The 20,598-nt window shown below is 37.3% G+C and overlaps 1 protein-coding gene across 6 annotated transcripts in view; it reads left to right on the top strand.

The window, feature by feature from the left end:
* The window catches only part of WDFY3 (WD repeat and FYVE domain containing 3), a 242,948-nt gene that overhangs the window by 186,351 nt on the left and 35,999 nt on the right, over positions 1 to 20,598 (top strand). For 4 of the 6 annotated variants that reach the window (XM_064485992.1, XM_064485989.1, XM_064486001.1 and 1 more), the window contains 10 exons: positions 1,348 to 1,530; positions 2,393 to 2,550; positions 3,790 to 3,867; positions 5,285 to 5,512; positions 10,400 to 10,453; positions 12,678 to 12,846; positions 15,078 to 15,241; positions 17,677 to 17,825; positions 18,941 to 19,061; positions 19,584 to 19,669. In XM_064485992.1, coding sequence (XP_064342062.1) covers positions 1,348 to 1,530; positions 2,393 to 2,550; positions 3,790 to 3,867; positions 5,285 to 5,512; positions 10,400 to 10,453; positions 12,678 to 12,846; positions 15,078 to 15,241; positions 17,677 to 17,825; positions 18,941 to 19,061; positions 19,584 to 19,669 — 1,390 coding nt within the window. The remainder of the gene's footprint in view (positions 1 to 1,347; positions 1,531 to 2,392; positions 2,551 to 3,789; positions 3,868 to 5,284; positions 5,513 to 10,399; positions 10,454 to 12,677; positions 12,847 to 15,077; positions 15,242 to 17,676; positions 17,826 to 18,940; positions 19,062 to 19,583; positions 19,670 to 20,598) is intronic. The other 2 variants (XM_031433246.2, XM_064485996.1) reach the window with 1 other exon arrangement.

The following is a 20,598-nucleotide window of genomic DNA, read 5'->3' as shown; positions in this document are numbered from 1 at the left end:
CTCATTTTTTGATTTTTAAGATATAACCAAAAAAACTGACTTCAGAAACTGCCAACATTGACAGCTGATCTCCCCAGAGGGCACACGTGAGCGTATGCCAGTATGCCCACCAACATACAGCAACGTGCTAGCTGTGCATCTCCTTATGCCAGGATGGGTAAACCACTAGCCACTGATACTGCCATCCCTCAATATTTCATTATAGCACTGGGAAACATAATGATACTCACGTTTGCACAAGTAGCAACGCCAATACTAACTTAGCCCTTATCGTTGAGGGAGCTGCCTGTTAGTAGTGTTAGGCCAGTCACATTGGAGGCAGGTATTGCTTGAGACAGGCTGTCAGTACGACCGTTTTTACTCTCTTTTATTCTTTCTTTTTAATCTAGTTTTCCCACTGATTTTCTAAGTTTCGTGCATCGAAGTCTTTGGGTAGATTGATTTCTAATTCCCAACGTTGTTCAATAGAAAAGAGTAGATAATTACGGTAGTGTGTGTGTCTCTCCAGCAATATAATGTGGGTGATTTTGCATATGATTGTATCTTTTGTGAGTCCAGCACTCACTCTTTCATTTAAGCATGAATTTGTTCTCTGTTCTTTCCTTAAAATTTCTTGAACCCTAGACACTGAGGGCTAAAAGTGATTGTTTTCACCCCTCCAAGGAACTGACAGTCTAGAACACTGGTTCTCAAAGCGAGGCTCTCAGACTAGTAACATCAGCATCATTGGGGAGCTTCTTAGAAAGCAGATTCTCTGGCCCCACTCAGATCTACTGAGTACTCAGTACTCGATAGCGGGGCAGGAGGGTGAGGACCGGCAATCTGTTCTAATAAGCCCCCAGGTGATTGTGATGTTTGCTAAAGATTGGCTGGCTAGGGCAGGAATCAGACAAATTAGCAAGGAGTCCAAAGCAGGATGAAATTGAATAGTAAAAACTCGAAAAATATTTGTTAATTTTTTCCCTCCTTTTGCAAAATATTCAAGAACAACTAACTTAATTGTGAAAATACCTTAAATATTTAGATCTAAAATTTACTTTTAAATAGGGGATAAGGTCTTATATAGAATGGCTAGACGATGAAATGTGTATGTAACTTCCAGTTTTATAAATAAAAATGCAATCTTTTTGCATGAATATAAAGATTTTTTTATTAAGTTTTCCAGGAAGGCAACCACATTTTTGCTTATCTAAATAATCCTTTCTACTGAGCTGGGTATGATATGAAGCATTTTTTGGGCAATTAAGTACTGTGCATCTAAACTGAAATTCTTAGATGTAAAACAAGAAAACAAATACTAATTACATTTATATCCTTCTTGATCAGTTGCTCTTTTTTATTTCCTAGGGCGTCAGCTGCTTATAAAAGCTGTCAACAGAGTCTGGACTGAACTGATTCATAGTAAAAAGCAAGTCTTGGAGGAACTTTTCAAAGTCACCCTACCCGTGAACGAACGAGGCCATGTGGACATAGCTGTAGCAAGGCCGCTCATCGAAGAAGCTAGCTTGAAGTGCTGGCAGAACCATTTGGGTAAGAAAGTCTACAGGGATCGTGTGACTAGGAAACTTACACATGGCAATTGTATATATGAAAAGTCAGACTTCCCCAAAGGATATTATGATGGCAGTAGAAATGAAAAATCACTGCAGTATAGTCATTCTAGAATGATTATGCTGAGATTGGGCTTTTCTTCTTATATTTCTTAAAGATCTGAGATGTTTTATACATCAGGCATCTACAAGCTTAGAAAATACTACATTGCTCACAACTTAATATGGTCACCATCTTGGCTACAAGTTCATATCCCTTATCCAAGTTCATGAAATTCAAAATACCCTAAAAACCCAAGGTATTTTTATTAATTTGGTGCCAAAACTCACTTGGTAGCAAAACCTAACCTATCTTTGTTTATCATACTAAGTATAAATATTCACAGTTTGCTGCAAAAATATTTACTATATTACTAATTACGGTTTGTTACGCTTGACCCTCTGGTGGTATTATATAATATACAGTATATGTACCATATCACCTTTTAAAATTCAAAACATTCTAAAGTTCAAAGTATGCACAGTGCCAAAGCTTTTAGGTAGGGGATTGTGAATTGTTAACACAGACACTGATGACATTTAAAATAAATTTGCATATTATTACAGAGCTGTGAGGTTTCAACCAAATCTAAGTTCAATTAGTACAATAATTGTCAGGCAGCTATCCTTTTACAAGATCACCAATAAGTAAATGTCATGTCTAAGACAGCGTCTGCATCTGTAACATAAGCTGCTTTTGATAACTCCAGAACTTTGGTTTGTAACCATTATGCAAAAGTATTACAAGTAAGACTAACAAATGCATGGAGAAAATGTAAAATCATCTGAATTTAATTTTGTAGCCCATGAAAAGAAATGCATAATTCGAGGAGAAGCTTTAGTGCCCACCACACAATCTAAATTGTCCCGTGTCAGCAGTGGCTTTGGTCTTTCCAAGTTAACAGGATCGAGAAGGAATCGAAAGGAAAGTGGTCTTAATAAACACAGCCTTTCCACCCAGGTACGTTGTTTAGTTTCATTAATGATATTACTAGAAATTTCAAGGTTTAGTTGTACGATTTTGTGTAATACACTTAACACATACAAACCTATGATGTAAAATGAAACTTTTCTGCATTTTTGCTTTAGAAGAGAGAAATAACTCAGGTTATAGGAACTTCTCCCATTTTATTATGGTCAAATTGCATTATGAATGTTGTGTATTTACATCCATCTTGTAACTGGACATAAGATGAGATTCAAATATTGATACATGATCAGACTATGGATAATTTTTTCCTAACTTTTATTAATTTTCAATAATTTTGTCAGTAGTTATATAAATTTTAAAGTAAGGAGGGTCAATGGTAGAGTACACACTCACCATGCACAAGGTCCTGGGTTCAACCCCCATTAGCTCCATAATAAATAAATAAATAAATAAGTAAATAAATAAATAAATAAATAAATACCTAATTACTTACCCCTCCCAATTTTTTTTAATAATAAAATTGGTTCATAAATTTTAAAGCAATAGCAAAATAAAATGGCTTTTTAAAAAGTAATCTCGCTGTATATGCCTGTGATTGCTTTTTAAAAACTAATCTACCTCCAGCATTAATTTCTTCCTTATCATCTTTGCCATCCAAGAATCTTAGTGGCAGCTGTGAGAGGGTCTGGGAGAAACCATGTGTGTGAGTCATTCCATGTGTCAGGTTGGGTTCTCCAGGAAGCACACAGAGAGGGAGTTCCGTGTGCAGAGTGTTTATTAGGGCTATTTGTGGAAGGAAGAGGAAGGAAGCAAGACTGATCACAGGGACATGTCAGGTTACAGTGCAGGTCTTGCCACAGACCCAGCTGACCCAAGTGGGGCTTTGGTGCCAAAATGTCGCAGTTGACCTGAACTGAACTGACATGGCTGAGCCAGCTTCCCCCCAAATCATGCCACGGTCGTGTGTGGGCTGCCCCACAGCTCTCTCCCACTATGGTGATCCCAGGTGCTGACAGCACTGCCACAGGTGGGGGCAGTGAGCCCTTAAAAGGGGAAGGGGCGCTGGGGTACATGGGTGTGTGTCCATCAAGTAAGCCTCCGTTAGATTCTTTTTATCATTAGTCTTTCAGAGTTTTTTGTGGGGTTTTTGGATTGTTGTGGTGATTTTGATAGAATTTTAATTAATTGTTGGGCATTATTTTAAGGCTAGTTAACATTTTTTCCAGGAAATCCATGACATATTAAGATTCTTTTTCCACCCATTGTTAGGAGATTTCTCAGTGGATGTTTACACACATCGCTGTTGTTCGTGACTTAGTAGATACACAATATAAGGAATATCAGGAGGTAAGAATCATAACCATAATAGGTTTTTTGTTGGTTTTTTTTTTTTTAATTCCCCGGGTGAGAAAAGACTCCCCTGTTTCCCCTGATATCTTCCTACCGCTTTTAAGGGTAAGTTGCTGAACTGCATTTATCATCAGATAATGTTTTTAGTTATCCGTGCCAGCAGCTACTTTGGCTATTGGTTTTAAGACAGAAGGATTGGACCTCCCCATAGGCAAACTGCATTAAAAAATGACAGACTGGCGATCAGCACGGCTGAATCCTAATGACATTCACTACCAACATATTGTATGTGTTTATTCCTAATAAAAATTAAAATATCAGAAAGATCTCTCTCTTTGGGGCTTAACAAGGAGAGTGAAAATATGTATGGAAGTCTCTGAGAAGTCTCTTAAAATTAAAAAAAATTAAAAGATAAAGTTATTTTTTATTACAAGTACTTGGTGATTTTGTCTATAAGAAATAAATTCAGTGAAATCCTCTTGGTAAATTCATAATTACTCAGCAACTTATCCTAAATATTTTATTTCCAAAGCAGCTGAGTTAAATCTGTTAAAGAGTTCTGAATGATAAGCTGCTAATATTTTATGAGCATAATACTAAATACTTAGTGTAACAGGATTTCCTCCCACCAGGAACACATAAGTACTACTTTGGTATCAGGTAATATCAGGGTTACTCCTTCAGTAATCATTAGTGTTAGTTGTGTAAAGAGATCTTTATTCTTAGACTTAAATTGTATACTTATATTCCATGAATCATTTGATAAAGTTAGTTATAAGCATCTACAGTTGAAATGTTAATACATTTTGGCATTTGACAGATAGCAAGAAGTTATTCCAAGTCATAAATTTCCATTTATGGAAATTTGGTTTGGATCTATCCCAGTGGCCAATTAAAAATGGTTTTTCTTTTATTTTTATGTGAATGATAAGTTCCCTGTCAGTGCTGCATATTTATAGTCTTTGCCTTAAATTATTGAAAATGTTACAAAGATTACCAGGAATCGCGTATGTTAGCAATATTCTTGACCTGGCTTTCTAGACTTCCTTTTATTCATGTTCAAGTAGCTATTTTACAATTTGTGGGGAGAGGGGATGCGTCCTGAAATACCGTGTTTATTAACTCACACTGGACTGACTATTTCAGTGTTACACCAACACTCCAGTCAAGTGTGCTGCTCACTCTCCCCTGTGCTTAACTTCCATGTCACTGTGGGCTGTCGCTAAAACCCCGCCTTCTCACAAAATCGGTAGCTTACTTTAACCATAAATAAATGTAATTTTACTTTCTTAATATTGACTGAAATGATATGGATTGGTTTTTGTTTCCAACTATTAACCGGGTTTTAAGTTATTTGTAAACGTCTAATTGCTGCTCGTGCTTCTGCTCGCAAACCCCCCGGGACCCCCGCCAGCGTCAGCAGAACGCCCTGAAGTACGTGACGGAGGAGTGGTGCCAGATCGAGTACGAGCTGCTGCGGGAGCGCGGGCTGTGGGGCCCCCCCATCGGGTCCCACCTAGACAAGTGGATGTTGGAGATGACAGAAGGGCCCTGCAGGATGAGGAAAAAAATGGTGCGAAACGATATGTTTTATAACCATTACCCTTATGTGCCGGAAACGGAGCAAGAGACGAACGTGGCGGTGAGTGCGCAGAACTCCGCGTTTGTCGTGGTGCTTTCGCGTTTCCCTTCTCCTTTGTAAGCATTTTCCCTTCTTAGGTCAATTACGTAAAATACCTAATTGAGAAAATTCGATAAACTATGTTAAGTGGATAATGCCAGGGCGCTGACGGAGGAATGAGGAGATGCAGCAGGGGGACCCCATAGCGAAGTGGCTCCGATCATGGAACCCGGAGCAGACTGCCGGGTCTGAGCCCCGCCTCCGCCCCTTTAACGCCAGGCGACCTGGCACCGGCCACTTTGACCTCTTTAGGTTCCGGTTTCTTTATGCCTAAAATGGAGAAAATAGCAAATCTGTTTCAGAAGCTATTAGGAAGATTAAGTTAATTTAAATTAGTGATGTACTTAGAATAGGGTCTGGTACAAAATAAGCACTACTTAAGCGAGTGTTAAGCAAATAAACATTGCCACTAAGCAGTGTTCTCTGAAGAAATACACAGTGCAGCTAGAGTGACAGCAGCCTGAGTGTGTAGACCTTCCACTGATGTTGAGAAGCTTCGTCACTAGTTCCACGGGTTTAAAACAAACAGCATTTACCCTTAAATTTTTTTTCCTTCAGACAAGTTACCCCTCCCAAAGCCTTCATTCAGATTTTTGCACATGACCAGGAAAATTTTGTCTAAGCTGATAGTGATCCAGGAATCATGTTTTTACATTTGGGAAAATATAGTCTTGCCCAATAAAGTCACTACAAATTTATAAGGAAAACCATTCATGGCTTAAGTACTTTCATATTCTTGACTTTAATATGATTCTCTCAACAACTGAAGAAACGAAGAATTATAAAGGAGACTTAGAACTTGGGTCTTCTAACAAGCAGTTCAGATCATGTAACAGGAGGCAACCTGCATTGTTCCATGCGTGTTTTTTTTCTCTGCCAAAACCCTGGCTCCATTTATCTTGTACTAATTGACTCCACAGCTGTCCTGATACTACTTAGAATATAGGTCTTAGACCCGCTAATATATAGTTATTTAAGATTTTTTAAGATAGCGCCTTAAAGTTTACTTTTCTCAGAGCTATTCCATTCTGTCAGCGCCATACTTGGTAAAGTTGTAATTATAATTTTGAATACTATGGCACTATGTAAAAAAAAAAATTCACCCATATTTTTGCAGCCTTTTTTTAGCACCTACTTTTGTCAGAGCAAACCAGCAGTACAATCTCTAATTTTTCATCTATTATCCCCAAATGAAATAATTGATTAAGAACTTAAGCCTGTAGCAGTTTGATATTTCTTATTGAGTCAACACTCAGTCAAGTGGACTCTATTCAAGAATACTAACATGGATGAATATGTTCTTGTAAACATGTGCCCGTTCACTATTTTTATTCAGCTGAGGCATATGCTTTTTGAGTTATATAACCACGGTATTTTTTTAATCTTGTCTACTCCTTTCCTTCTTTATAACAATGTCATTTGTTTTACAAAAGTATATTTAAAGTTCTGTGTCAGATAAAAACAAAATAACCTATTCAGAGTTCACACAACGTTAACATCATTAGCATTTTACCTAAGCAAAGGAGTTCACCAGCCTGTGAAATCTAAACAGTCTCAGAAATAAGTATGTACCATATGGAACTTTTTTTTTAACCAGATGGGTTACATTTTGGGAAATACAATGCAGTAAAGAAATGTTGGAAATACGTCTACAAAAAGGGAAAAAGCAGGTGGGAAGGGGAGACGATTACAGACTGTGGAATTCATGTTGCTTAATTCACGCACCAGTCAAGGTTAATCTGCTGTGATGAAATTTTCTGAATGAATAATGATTTCGGTATTGCCACTTCAGAATTTTTTGTATATCTGAAACGCCATTAAATGTCTACTTTTATTTTATGGAATATGCAATCTGGCAATGTTGATAGCAAGGAAAATTCCAAAAAGTAGAAGCAACTGCTATCCCGCTAATTTCTATTGTGAAGTCAAAAAAAAAGAAGAGCAGATACTTACAAAACACAGTGAGCTTGATACTCTGCAGAGCGGTTTGCTTGCAGTTTCACTTATGTCTCATGACAGCCCTCTGAAGTATGTTATGTTATTATCCCAGTTTTACAGATGAGAAACAAATCTAGAAGTTAAGGAACCCCTTCTGGATCACAGCTACTAAGTTACAGAGTGAGATATGATGAGTGTAAGTTGACGGCTCCTCAGAAGCTGAGTTGCTCTTGAAGAAGAAAAGATTCTGCCCTTTGGTGGTGTTCAAGACAGTATCCATAGACAGTGAATTTCTTCCAGACAGGAACCATATACTTGGTTTTGTCTCTAATGCTGAAGAGTGTCTAGAACTTAGTAAGTGTTGAGTGAATGGGCTTGCCAGCTGTCTTCGTAAGTTAGAGTGTATCCTTTGCTCCCCATCCAGCATTCTTAGAGAATTTTTCTAATCATTTTTCCGCTAAAAAGGGCTAGAGCCAAATTTTGAGGGGATGAAGTTTATGTAACTGGGGAGGGCTGTATACGAAGAAGAGTATGAAATTATGAATACAAATTACTAGGGCCCCCTCACCCAGGGTTTTGAAAGGAGCCTATGGAAAGTGAAGGCTGTCAAAGTGTAAGCTTCATTAACTTCGTGGTAAATCTTCCTCTGCTCTGAACTGTATTAAATATTGCCTCCCCGAGTTGGAGATCAGTCACGTCGTACCTTTCAGCTCCCATAAATGCATTGCCCTCTTTGCACACATGTTTATAGAATATAGGCTGTACTTTTTACCATGTAACAGGTATATCAGGTATAACAGGTGCAACCTAAAAATTGCTTTTGAAGCATCTTGACAGGTAAAACAGGCTTTACCTGGAGCAAAGGCAAATGATTTGATCTTTGCATTATTTATTAAGAACAATTATTGTTTTACGTGACCTTTAAATTTTTAGTCTGTTGCTTGCACTGAATGAGTACAGCAATGATTTAAAAGTTAGGTTCTTGTTTTTAAAACTTTGATGTGTTAGAAATTAATCAAGTAATTATTTCTTTGGGCATTGAAGTTTTATTTCTTTAAGCTGAGTAATGTTACTGTATTAAAAATAACTTCCTATTATAAGTTTTGAACTTTTTTTATTTTCAAATTATATGTCTGTTTATAGAATGTAGAACATATTTTAATGTTTCATTTATCACAGACCTAAAAGCTTAGAAAGTTTATCCACTGAATAAAAATATATGTAGGTGTCACAGGACTAGAAACTAAGCAGATCGTTCAGGAAATTCCATTGCCAGAAATGCAGAAAAATTGGAAGTAAAGGGACTATAAAATTATTTTTGAGAAATTATGACTGAAAGATTTAGATTTCTGTATAAGCATAATTATGATAATAGCTTAGTTATAAAATTGTTAAAGATGAGAGCTATGATAATACCAAAATTATTGTTATAACATACATCTTTGTTATTGAACACTGTGTCTTTTAGTAAAATGAGAACCTCAGTCAGCCAGTGGCTCAAGGAGCAAATAGATATTAAACCTGCACTGTGCTGTAAGCTGCAGGGAAAATACAAGTGCGTACACATCAGACCCTTCCCCCATTCTGGCTGGGGACATAGAGTGGACATCAGAGTTGAGTTTGACAATAGTCATTGGTCCACTTTGCTATATCGGTTTATTATAGATCTATCCTGTGATCTATCTTTTTTTTTTTTTAAATTAACTTCAAAGTGAATTGCAGAATCAGTACCCTTCACCCCTGGACACTTCCACATGTAGTAGTTCAATATTTGTAGTCCAGTATTTGTTTATAATTCCCTTTTATTGATGTAAATTTTACATACACTGAAATATATAAATCTTAAATGTGCCATTCAGTGAGTTTTAACAAATGTGTAGTATATACTAATGTAACCCAAATCTTTACCAAGACCAAGAACGTGTTTATGTATTTTAAAGATTATCCTTCAATATAAGGTATGCTTTTAAAAGTTTGTTTTTAAGGAGCAAGGTTTACTAAAACGATACGAAGTATTTGAAAGTATGCCCAGCAGTCCAGTGTTTGTTTTGCCAAGGGAAGCAAACATTTGAGAAAGCATTTTGCCTGCTCATATTTACTCTAGGGAAAGGTACTAGAAGTCATCTCCAGATATAACCCATGAAAAGGAAGAAAAATTGGAATAGTTCTTGGATGTGTTATTGTCTGTCTGTCATTATCTCTGTTTACATGCATAATCCACAGACTCCAGCTCAACAGAAATTGCCTTCTTGTTAATTGGAATTTTATTCTGAGAATAAATTATAAAGCTACTACCTAATTCTTTAAAAAGTACTTTTTACAAAAAATTTTTGTTTGCAGGCTGATGATGCAGCCTCCCTTCTTTCAGCCTTTCTGGGGTCATAGCCGAGAAGGTAGCGAAGGAATTAGGTCCTTGGGCTTTTACGGTTAGAGGGGTTTTTTTTGCTAACGAGCACTTAGTGATTTCTGTGGTTGGGAGTATTGTAGGTTAATAGTTTAAATCAGTTGCTTCTGTTACAACACAGACCTAGGGATAAACACAGTAAAAGGTAGGTGGAAGATAATAGCTAGCATTAAGTTCTATTTTCCAGTTTTCTGTTTTTCCCCTTTGATGCCTACATAGAGTTGCCTGTAAGTCATCCATGACAGCCTGTGTGATCTGTAAATTTGTCCTGTTCAGTAGCGTTGAGAATTTTACTGTATTGAAGTTTTACTTTAAAACTACTTTTGATAATAGAGAGAATAGTCACATCACATGATGCTAAGTGATGACAAGCAGCTTAGGATATCATATGAATTTTGAGTGAGTGCATCTTCCATATTTCATATAGTCCTCAAGATTATTTTATTTTTGTGTTGTTCTTTATGTTGTTTTTTTCTGATGTGTCTATACTTAATACCTGTTTTCAGTCTGAGATCCCAAGTAAACAGCCTGAGACACCCGATGATACCATTCCTCAAAAGGTAAAACACAAGTTACCACAAAAGAATGCAAAATACTTGCAGTTTTGTTTTTTGAGTATTTTTGTTTTGTTTTTTTGTTTGTTTTTGTTTTTAGTGCATGGTAGACTAGACTAACTTAAAGGACTGACTTTCAATTTGTTGTTTCTGTAAGTTCCTTAGAGTTGAAAAGTTAGCTTCATTCATGCTGGGAGATGTTCTAGTCTCTCTCAGCTTTGTTCTGATTAGCTTTCTAGGGTCTGTATGCTGCTCACTAACAGGCTGAGTGTTCACTGCTCTCACCATGAGATGTGTACCGCTTCACACATGAACTAACAAGTCCCAAGGCATGTTAGTAATGGGCAGTCTGACACCATCAACTTTTTTTTTTAATTACTCATTTAACTCTTCTAGATATTAAACAGTATATATTTTGAGAATGCAAGTATATCCCCTTTCAAAATTTCTCTTTTCAATCAGAAGGAACTAAATGGAAAGTAAGAATGTGTGATCACTTTTTAAATACAGTTTTATTTTAATTAGTTTAAATTTTTATAATTGTTCTTTTTTTCTCCAGAAAGATTTAGTATATAATTCAGTTTTTTAAAAATGCAGTTCTTTACAGTGCAGAAATATACTTTAAAATATTTGGGGGAAGATGCTAATAGTTCCAAGTTTAAGTTGGATATGAAGTCAGTAATCAAGTAGATGTTGTCCCACATCTATTAATTCATTGTCTTGCCCATCACTAACTATGCTTTCATCTTTTTAACATTGAACAATTTTGAGTTGAAGGTAATTGTTAAACCTCACGTAGAGAATTGTTACAGTACAAAATTTGCTTTCATTTCAAAAATATCACAGTATTCTTACTAGTTTGCTCATCAGGTTGATCCTTCCATAATTGTTTATTATTTTACATCATTTCAGTACTTTCCTCTGTGATGTAATATATTTCGGTTTTCATTTGATGAGTGTCATTCATTCATCAGTCAGCATGCAGCTCTCTCCACTCCCTGACTCTGTGCCTGAAGTTAAAAGAAGGGTAATGGTGGCTCGAGTTAGGCATCTTTCATCTCAAAATTGGCTCAGTATTTTAGTCTAAATATTCCAACCAGTTGGACACTTGTTTTCCACTTCAGTTGGAAATTATTTTTTAAAAGGTCTTGCTTGAAATAAGCATTATTATAGATAATACATATTAACCACTGGAGTTGAAGAGTTAGGCTGACAGAATATTTTCAGTCAGATATTCTTATTCATAAGAAAGGAAAAGTGAAATAATGTTTAGAAAGGGAAGGGTTTAAAGCATGTTTCAAACTCCATCTTTTTCTTAATTGTTAATTCAAAGTCTGAGTCTAATTCTGAACAGGGAACCTGTATACATATAAACTTCTCCATATGATTTTAAGTTTTTGTAGGAAATTTTAAACCTTTTTCATTGTCTATGGTTTTAAGGAAAAAAAAAACATTTGCATCAGTTGGAGAACATGTTTTTAGGATAAATATTAATTATTCTGAAAGGGACGTGCTCTTGTATCATACGTCAAAAAGTTCTTCTAAAGTTTCTAGGTATTACTTTCTTCAAAATGGACTTAAATGTGCTTTTGATATACTCATTTAGTTAGTTTATAGATCATATTCTTTTACACCACAGACAACAGGGGTGTTTTAGCAAATTAGAGATACCAGCTCAGAGTGGTAGACCAACTAGACAGTGTCATCTGGCCTGAAGCTGGTTGATGCCACATGGGGTCAGGACTCTGAGGGTTTCAGCCATTTCCAGAGTTCCAGTGAGACATGGGAATATGGGAAGGAACAGGGCAGCTCCGGGTCTTTACCTCCAGGTATCTGAAGTAAACACTCTCATGGGTGATTCCAACTGAATGGATGGCCTAACCTTTTTTATTTTACTTGGAGTGGAAGCAAATTTCCAGGCTCCTCACGGACTAGACACCCCCTTGCAACTTGATGCTCTCAGCGCTGGGCGTTCTCCCTGCTGTACTGATGCACCGGTGAGGCCGTACTGTACTAACAAGAAAACATCTGACTAGAGATGATATCTTTCTTTTTTCGAGAAGAGCAAAACTGCTAATATTGTTGTTTTGTATTTGTCTTTTCAAAATCAATGCAATTTAAAAATAGAGAAGCTTAACCCCAAAGTTTCTTTGGATTTACTCTGTATAAATACCGTCTATTAATTCTTGAAGATAAGTCTTCTGAGTCCTTTCCTTTTGTTGTTTCTTAGAAACCTGCTCGATACAGAAGAGCCGTAAGTTATGACAGTAAGGAGTACTACATGCGACTGGCCTCTGGGAACCCAGCCATTGTCCAAGATGCCATCGTAGAGAGTTCTGAAGGTGAAGCCGCTCAGCAAGAACCAGAGCATGGTGAAGACACTATCGCTAAAGTCAAAGGTCAGCCTTCCTCTTTGATTCTAATTAAAAACCATTTGGGAGCATTCCTTCTACTTGAATTTATATGAAAATAATTAGCAACTGTGAACAGTGCGGCCAACTTTAAAAGTATCCGTGCTTATCTTACCACCTCACCCTTCTTCAAGATTGATTTCTATCTCAGAACTTAAGAGACTATCCCCTCTTTATTGCCTACAGATGAATGTAAGTGCCCATTGGCTTGATAATTATATTTATTGAATCTGGCAGTGGCACCTGATATTTTAAGTTAAGGACCTCATAACTGAATAAATATTTATTAAGTTGAAACAGCCCCTTCCTGCAGCTTCTCCGTGATCTGGGCCTTAACAAGCCCTACCCGGTCTCGAAGACACTGGTCAAATTGTCCTCCTCTGATCCTTTTGCAGCAATAGCACTCTGTTCCAACAGCACTTTGCTCCTATCTCGGACAGCAGTTTCAGTGGTCTTTCACTGCTTTATGTTTTCCTAAATTGTAAGCATCTCAGAAGCAGATGCTTACATTATACCTATTCTGTCTCATGATGACTATGAATTACTAAACATTTCATAATCGATCTAACATTTTCATTGAACCCCTGAGACTTTTAGTTGTTTTTTTGTTTGTTTTGGGGGTTTTGGGGGTGGGGGAGATAATTAGGTTTATTTATTTACTTATTCTTACAGGAGATACTGGGGATTGAACCCAGGATCTCATGCATGCTAAGCATGCACTCTACCACTTGAGCTATACCCTACCCTCCCCCCTTGATTTTTTCTCTCTTTTTTTTATGAGGGGGAGGTAATTGGGTTTTATTTATTTATTTATTTATTTATTTATTTATTTATTTATTTGGAGGAGGTACTGGGGATTGAAGAGACTTTTAGTTGTTGAACAGGGTTTTCAACCTTCTCGTTTCTCAACACTGCACTCACAAAGTTACTGAGATGGGTCCAAATCTGTATTTACTGGCCATAAGCCAGGGTATATAATTCACAGAGTTTATGTTTGGGTCATTGGCATTTAATTTCTCTTGGCCTCATTTTCCTAATCTCCAATTGAGCTAAAGCCACAAATATTGGTGTCACTGCTATAATATGTAAGATATTGTGCTAGACATAGAGTTGGAGGTCTTGATTCATCAAATTGAAAACAAAGCAGCTGCAAGCTTTTCCCCCTTGTGAATGTTCTCAGCAGGACTTGATCTTTCTTACTTATTTATTATATTCTTTCATATGTGAAAATAAGGTTCTTCCCAAGGCAAAGCAGAACCTCTGATAACTCGTGTTCAGATAGGATTCTATCAGGCTAACTTATGTTTTTCCAAACTTCTTAGAGCAACTATCACTGGTAGACGTAACAGTACTTTTTTTTGTACAACTAAAGAATAGGAAAATAAATGTGAGATTCAGAGTTCATTTTGAGTACTTCCCATACTTTAGGGTATCAGTGGTTGCTCTCATTAGCCGATTTTAATTTTACTGGTTATTAATAAAATTATTAATAAAATTACTGGTTATTTAATAAAATTAATAAAATTACTGGTTATTAATAAATTTATTAATAAAATTACTGAAATGTAGGCAGTAAAATGTTAACTTATTTGGCAAATTATCTGGCCCTGTACTAAAAAGAATTATGTTCTTATTCTTTATGACCTGATGATTTAATCAAATTCATTCACATATGAGTGACCATACTGCCACTTGTAACATGAGTCTTGAAATAGTCCTCATGGGCCCTCCAGGTAGGTGGGATCTCATATAATCGTGTTTATAACTTGTGTCTTTGTTTCTGATAATGATTGATTATCTCTTGCCGGTATCCCCTCAGTGACACCTGTCCATTAGCACCATACTCTTACCATCAGTTATGCTAAGCTCTCTATTTATCATCATCTGACCCTTACTGAGAATTTAGCATTTACTAAGCATAATACAAAGCACTTTGTGTGAATTACCTGTTTTAGTCCTTCAACAGTCCTCCAGGTGTCCAGGATAGATAGTACTCTTGTCCTGGTTTTACAGATGACAAACGAAGGCTCAGAGTGGGGCAGACAGTGTTCTCAGCTCCAGAGGCTGCGCCGTTGACCACTGAGCCACGCTGCCTCCCCCTGCCTTCCGGCATCGCCTCAGGTGGGGAGTGTGCAGGAGGCACTGCTTGAGACTAAGCCGCTCCCCCAGAGTGTTCCCTGCAAGACCACCACATGACCCTCTTAATTCTTATCCTGCAGGACTGGTCAAGCCTCCTCTGAAACGGTCTCGATCTGCACCTGACGGAGGAGATGAGGAGACGCAGGAGCAGCTGCAAGACCAGATTGCCGAGGGCAGCTCTATAGAGGAAGAGGAGAAGACGGACAATGCCACTCTGCTGCGCCTCCTAGAGGAGGGAGAAAAGGTGCTGTGCTTCTGAGAAGGAGGCATCGTATTAAGGGATTTGAGTCCATTTTACAACAGTAGTTGATGGGTATCTCTCTGGTGGCCAGTGATAAATGAGTATTTTAGCCTTCGTGATGAAGTCAGTAGTCAGCACCCTTTTGGGTTCAGTCCTCTGCTTCTCTCACCCTCAGGATTCTCTGACCTCCCTGAACAGCATGAAGTGTACCGGATGCAGTGTTAGTAGCTGACACCTCGCTCACTGTCTCCCTCTGCTGTTTGAGTCTGCCACTCTCACCCTAATTCTCTGTTTCACACCCATGCACGCAGCCCGTTCAGTAACTCAGCCTAGTATTGCTTCCTCCGCCTCCGTAGTTCCAGCCACCACACGAGCAGCTTCACCAGCCCGTGTCATCACCCCCAGCCTTGTGTTTAATGCCTGCCTTCCCTCGCTCACAGGAGACTACTTTGCCTTCCTGTTTCTCTCTCAACCTCCTACACCCTGCCGGCGCCTCTAGGCTCCCTTTGCTGGCTCCTCCTTGTAGCCTGAACCCTCTGTGGCACTTTTTGCTCTGAAGTTCACTACACCCATGACGTTAGTTCTTTACTCTGCACTCTAGTCATTGTGCTCTCTGCCTGAGAGTGCCCCTCTGTCCATGACTTTGTAACCTCTAGCCTAGTAACTCCCATTTGATACAGCCTCATTTCTCTGGATGTCTTCAATACTCACACATAAGGAGATTTCCTTTGCTGCCTTGCCAGCTTAGGCTTAGTTAGACACCCTCCTCTGTGCTTTTATAAAGCCTCGTATATATCACTCATGTTATCATTGATAAAATGTGCCTTACGCAGTTTCAGGCACCTGATAGATACCCAGTAAACCTTTGAATGAAGGAGTGATTGGTTGAATAAATAAAATAAAGGTTGAATAAATGAACAAAGGAATGAATGAATTGAATGTAGAAAGTATCACCTTTTCAAAGGTTGTTTTTGCCTGTTACATTAGATCTTAGTATAACCCTTGAAATCTTACCCACTAAGAAATAGTAACTATAAATTAGGGTTTACTTTTTTAAATTCTGTTCAGATTTATGGCCTGAATAATCGTGAATGAAAACATGAAAAGAAAAATGACATAACTGTAAAAGTACATTAGATCTGAAGGAAGCTCAGAGCGGCTTCTGGGGTCTGGGGAGTATTCTATTTTTTGATCTGGTTGCTGGTTGCATCATATTTTAAGCATCTGAAAATTCATCAAGCTATGCACTTAATGAAATGAAAAATAAACATTTTTCTATATATATAGTATACTGCAATAGAGTTATTTCTAAAGTACGTCAGTGTTTTTCCTATAACATTCTACGTTTCAAATGTGCTGATAAAAATTAACTTAATTTGCATATTTTAGAAAATGTATTTTCTATTGCTGTCATTTTTAAACTTTTAACCTCATGAGTAGTTTTTGCTCTAATTGCTTTAAGTTTGAATAGTGCAGGAAGTGTATTAGGCTGACATTTATTTAACATTTGTTTGACTTTGATTTAGTTGCTGATTTCTTTTCCTTGACTCATGTTGAACTGAGTATAAGCAAGAAAGAATTTTTACTAAGAACCAGATCCTGCCTGTCGGGAAGAAAACAATACTTACATTGAGAGATTTAGCAACTCCTTCCTTCTTTGAGGAAAATACAAGTTCTGCCAAGTTTGGCTTTTTACAGTGGCACAGCAGTCTGCCAGGCAGGCAGGGTCCAGTGGGGAGTGAGTAGGGAGACATTCCCCAGGTCCAGTTCCAGGGGGTGTTCTGGAAAAAGAGCAAAGGGAGCTGTGTGGAAGAGAAGACAGCCAGCGATTCCTCACATGATCATGTACGTTATCTCACTAACTCTCACGACAAGTCAGTGAACTGTATTTGAAATTTACATGAAGACACAGAGGCCCAGAGACATTAAGAAATTTGACCAGATCTGTAGTTGAGCAGCAGACCTGGGAATCACTCAGGATTACCAGGCTTCACAGACCGTTTTCACTCTGTGTCATCTTGCCTCTCCAAGGGCATGATCCTAATGCCTCAGTTCGCTTTGCACAAAGCTTCCTGTGTCGGTCTCCTTCCTGACGTGTTGATTGACTGTAGAAACTAGAACATGTGTGCCCGGCACAGAGTGAGTCCTCAGTGAATACGTGGAGAAATGGATCGGGTAGATGGATCTGAGTAAATGGCTGTTTCCTTTTGCTGACGTCAGCTGCAAATCAGACTGCAATATTAGCTATTCGTTTTAATATGCTCAAACTCAGGTGAACGTGAGTAGCTCAGGGGATGCCATCACAGAGTGACGTCTTGGTAAAATCTTGTTTGCCTATAAATCCATGTCTAAAAACATTTTGCTTCATTTATATCAAAAAAGAAATTACCTGGTTTTTTAAAAACCATATTAAAGAGTGTTTATGGATTTCTTTATAGATCCAACACATGTACCGCTGTGCTCGAGTCCAGGGCCTAGATACTAGTGAGGGGCTGCTGCTTTTTGGTAAAGAGCATTTTTATGTGATTGATGGATTTACAATGACGGCAACCAGGGAAATAAGAGATATTGAAACCTTACCTCCAAAGTAAGTAAATGAGTGAAGAGAGACAAAGTACAACTATCTTTAGAAAACAATATACTTACATAGGATTTTTAATGCAAAAGTTGTGTTTTAAGTAATGTTATCTCTCAGTTTATGTGTATCCATCATTAAATATTCACAAGAGTAATTGTTATTTCAAGCTTACAAGGGACACATTTGCCTTATCTATCAAAATGAAAACTAAACATAATTTATTGCTATGCATTAATAGTGTTACACACCATCTTCCTTGTATTATAATCTATATATTTATAAAATTATTGTAAATTTGCAAATTGTTCTTTTTTTTTTTTTCAAATTTCAATACAAACACATTGTAGAGAAAATTCAGGCAGCTGTACAATACTCTTAACAAATGTAAGTGTGGCCATGTCCTCTGAGTACCCTGGAAGCAGAGACAAGAATGATCTGACTGAGTTTATCCATCTTTCTTTTCTCCTGAAGTTCTGTGGTGGATGTGTTAGTGGGTAATGGAAACCAGAGACAGACCAAGCTAGAAGAAAGCTAAAAAGCCTAAAGCTTAGAAAATCAGCATGCTCTTCTATGCCTTTAACATTTTGAACACCTAACATGTACTTGGAGTGTGGACATGGTCTCTGTAGTTCACTCCTAGGAGATATTCAAACAATTACTTTCTGCAGCAATCACAGCCACTTTATGACTTTTATGCCCCTTGTCCTCCATTTTAAAATATTTAAAATTCTATTTTATGGCTGCGTTGATTTAAAGATGAATATATTTGTATTATATATTAAAACATTTTCTTCTACCTAAAAGTTCAGTTGTTTCTTCTGATTTGAAAAGAAATGAAAGCATTTTCTTGGACCCCTTACAGTGCACAGGCCTGGGTACTGTGCCGGCCGTACCAGATAGATAGGGCGAGTAGGATTCTTTTTTTACGTTCTGTTCATCAGAGGGGGTTTCTTATATGCTGAGTAGCTAACAAATTATTCTCTTAAAGTTTTTTTTTTAACTAAATACTCTAATATATTGTTCCCTGCTCCTCTTCACATGTTGAAAATAACACAGCCCTTTTTGGACAGTGAGTTTATCTATTGCTGTGTTTTTGTTATCTCCTTTCTCTCGGCTGCCTGTAGTATGCATGAGCCAATTATCCCTAGAGGAGCCAGGCAAGGCCCCAGTCAGCTCAAAAGGACATGCAGCATTTTTGCATATGAAGATATCAAGGAAGTGCATAAAAGGCGGTATCTCCTGCAGGTGGGTTGGTTTTAATAGTAACAAATGTTTTGTCATGTTCCTTTATTCAGAGGATGTATTATTTTTAAATTGATACTTGCCAGGATCCACATAATTCCTCAGAGTATTCTTTATATTTGGTTATATGATAGACAAACTCATGTCACATGGGTATATAACTGTGTAATAGCTCTTTTTTTTAACCCAACTTTAAAACCTTGAGTGATATCTTTGTTATCCATCTTTCCCTATAGCTATCAAATTTATAATTTTCTTGTAATATAAAATTACATTCTCACTATAAATTTATAAAGTTATAATTTTATAATTACTCTGTTTTACCATTATTCTGTTAACAATTTGGAAGCAAATGGGCTCTGTTTATTTTGTAATTTAATCTGCTGGGAAGTTATAGCTCTAAAAAAAAAATGTTCTTCAGTCAACAAGTTGGTTTCTTCAGCATCGTGGAAATTCATACTGGAAAAGTTAATGTGTAACCTTATGTGTGTTTTTTCTTAACGTTTTTCTCTCTGATCATTTCAGCCTATTGCTGTGGAAGTCTTCTCTGGAGATGGACGGAATTACCTCCTTGCTTTTCAGAAAGGAATTAGAAACAAAGTCTATCAAAGGTATTATTTATTAGAAATACTTAGAATGCTATCATGGAAAGAAATGGGAGGTAAAGTATTATCAGTTCAGCCAGTTTTTAAAAATCTATTAAATGTGTGAATTAACTTCTTCAAAGAAAATGTTTGTTTCATTTTTGCCAGCCCCTTGAAACATAAGACTTCTATTTATGCTTTTCTATTTTGAAATACCATTTTTCCTTCTGGTAACTTAAGAGTAGATAACATCAAAAGCCACTTTCATCGTTAAGCCCCATGTCGCTAAGTGTAAAAGGATGATGAAACTGTAGCTTAAAAAATAACACTTCAGGTTCAGAATAGGCTTCTTCCATATTTTCCAAAAGAAGACAGTGCCATACCTTGCTATTGAGTGCAGAGCCTGAGTTTCCTTAGAACTTGTATTCATCAAGACTCCTCTGACCCTCATCCTTGAAAAAAGTAGCATCGCCAAGTAAAACAGCTGATGTAATGTAATCACATTTCATTTGTGGTAAACTGCATTTAAATTTTACCTTGTAAAAGAAAAATAGTATATGCGCACCCAGGGTGCTTGAAAACGTTGGATGTGTGAAAATGAACTAATCATAACATGATAGGAAAGCCCACTTATTCTTGAGTGGTGTGGACCCTGGCACTCCCTCTAGTAGGGAAGTTTTATACTTCACTTACTTCCGTGAGGAATGACTAATATCAAGCAACATTGCTTATCTCTGCAATACTACCTGTGAGCAGGAGAATGAGGGCGGTTCTTCAAATTAAGTGCCTGTGGATGCTGGTTGGGAAGAGCTAAGGAAATGACTGAAACTTTAGTTATCTTGTGTATTTCTAAAGGTGAGATCATGTTCACTGTTAATGAAGTATCTGCTCTTCCTAAGTAGAAGTGATTACAAGGAGATGAAGATGAGTTTGTTTTTCTCTGAGAATTTTCTGTG

The sequence above is a fragment of the Camelus dromedarius genome, chromosome 1 (genome assembly GCF_036321535.1).
Source record: "Camelus dromedarius isolate mCamDro1 chromosome 1, mCamDro1.pat, whole genome shotgun sequence".
NCBI lineage: Eukaryota > Metazoa > Chordata > Mammalia > Artiodactyla > Camelidae > Camelus > Camelus dromedarius.
The sequence above is the reverse complement of the archived record's forward strand: the minus strand, read 5'-3'. Positions and strand labels throughout refer to the sequence as shown.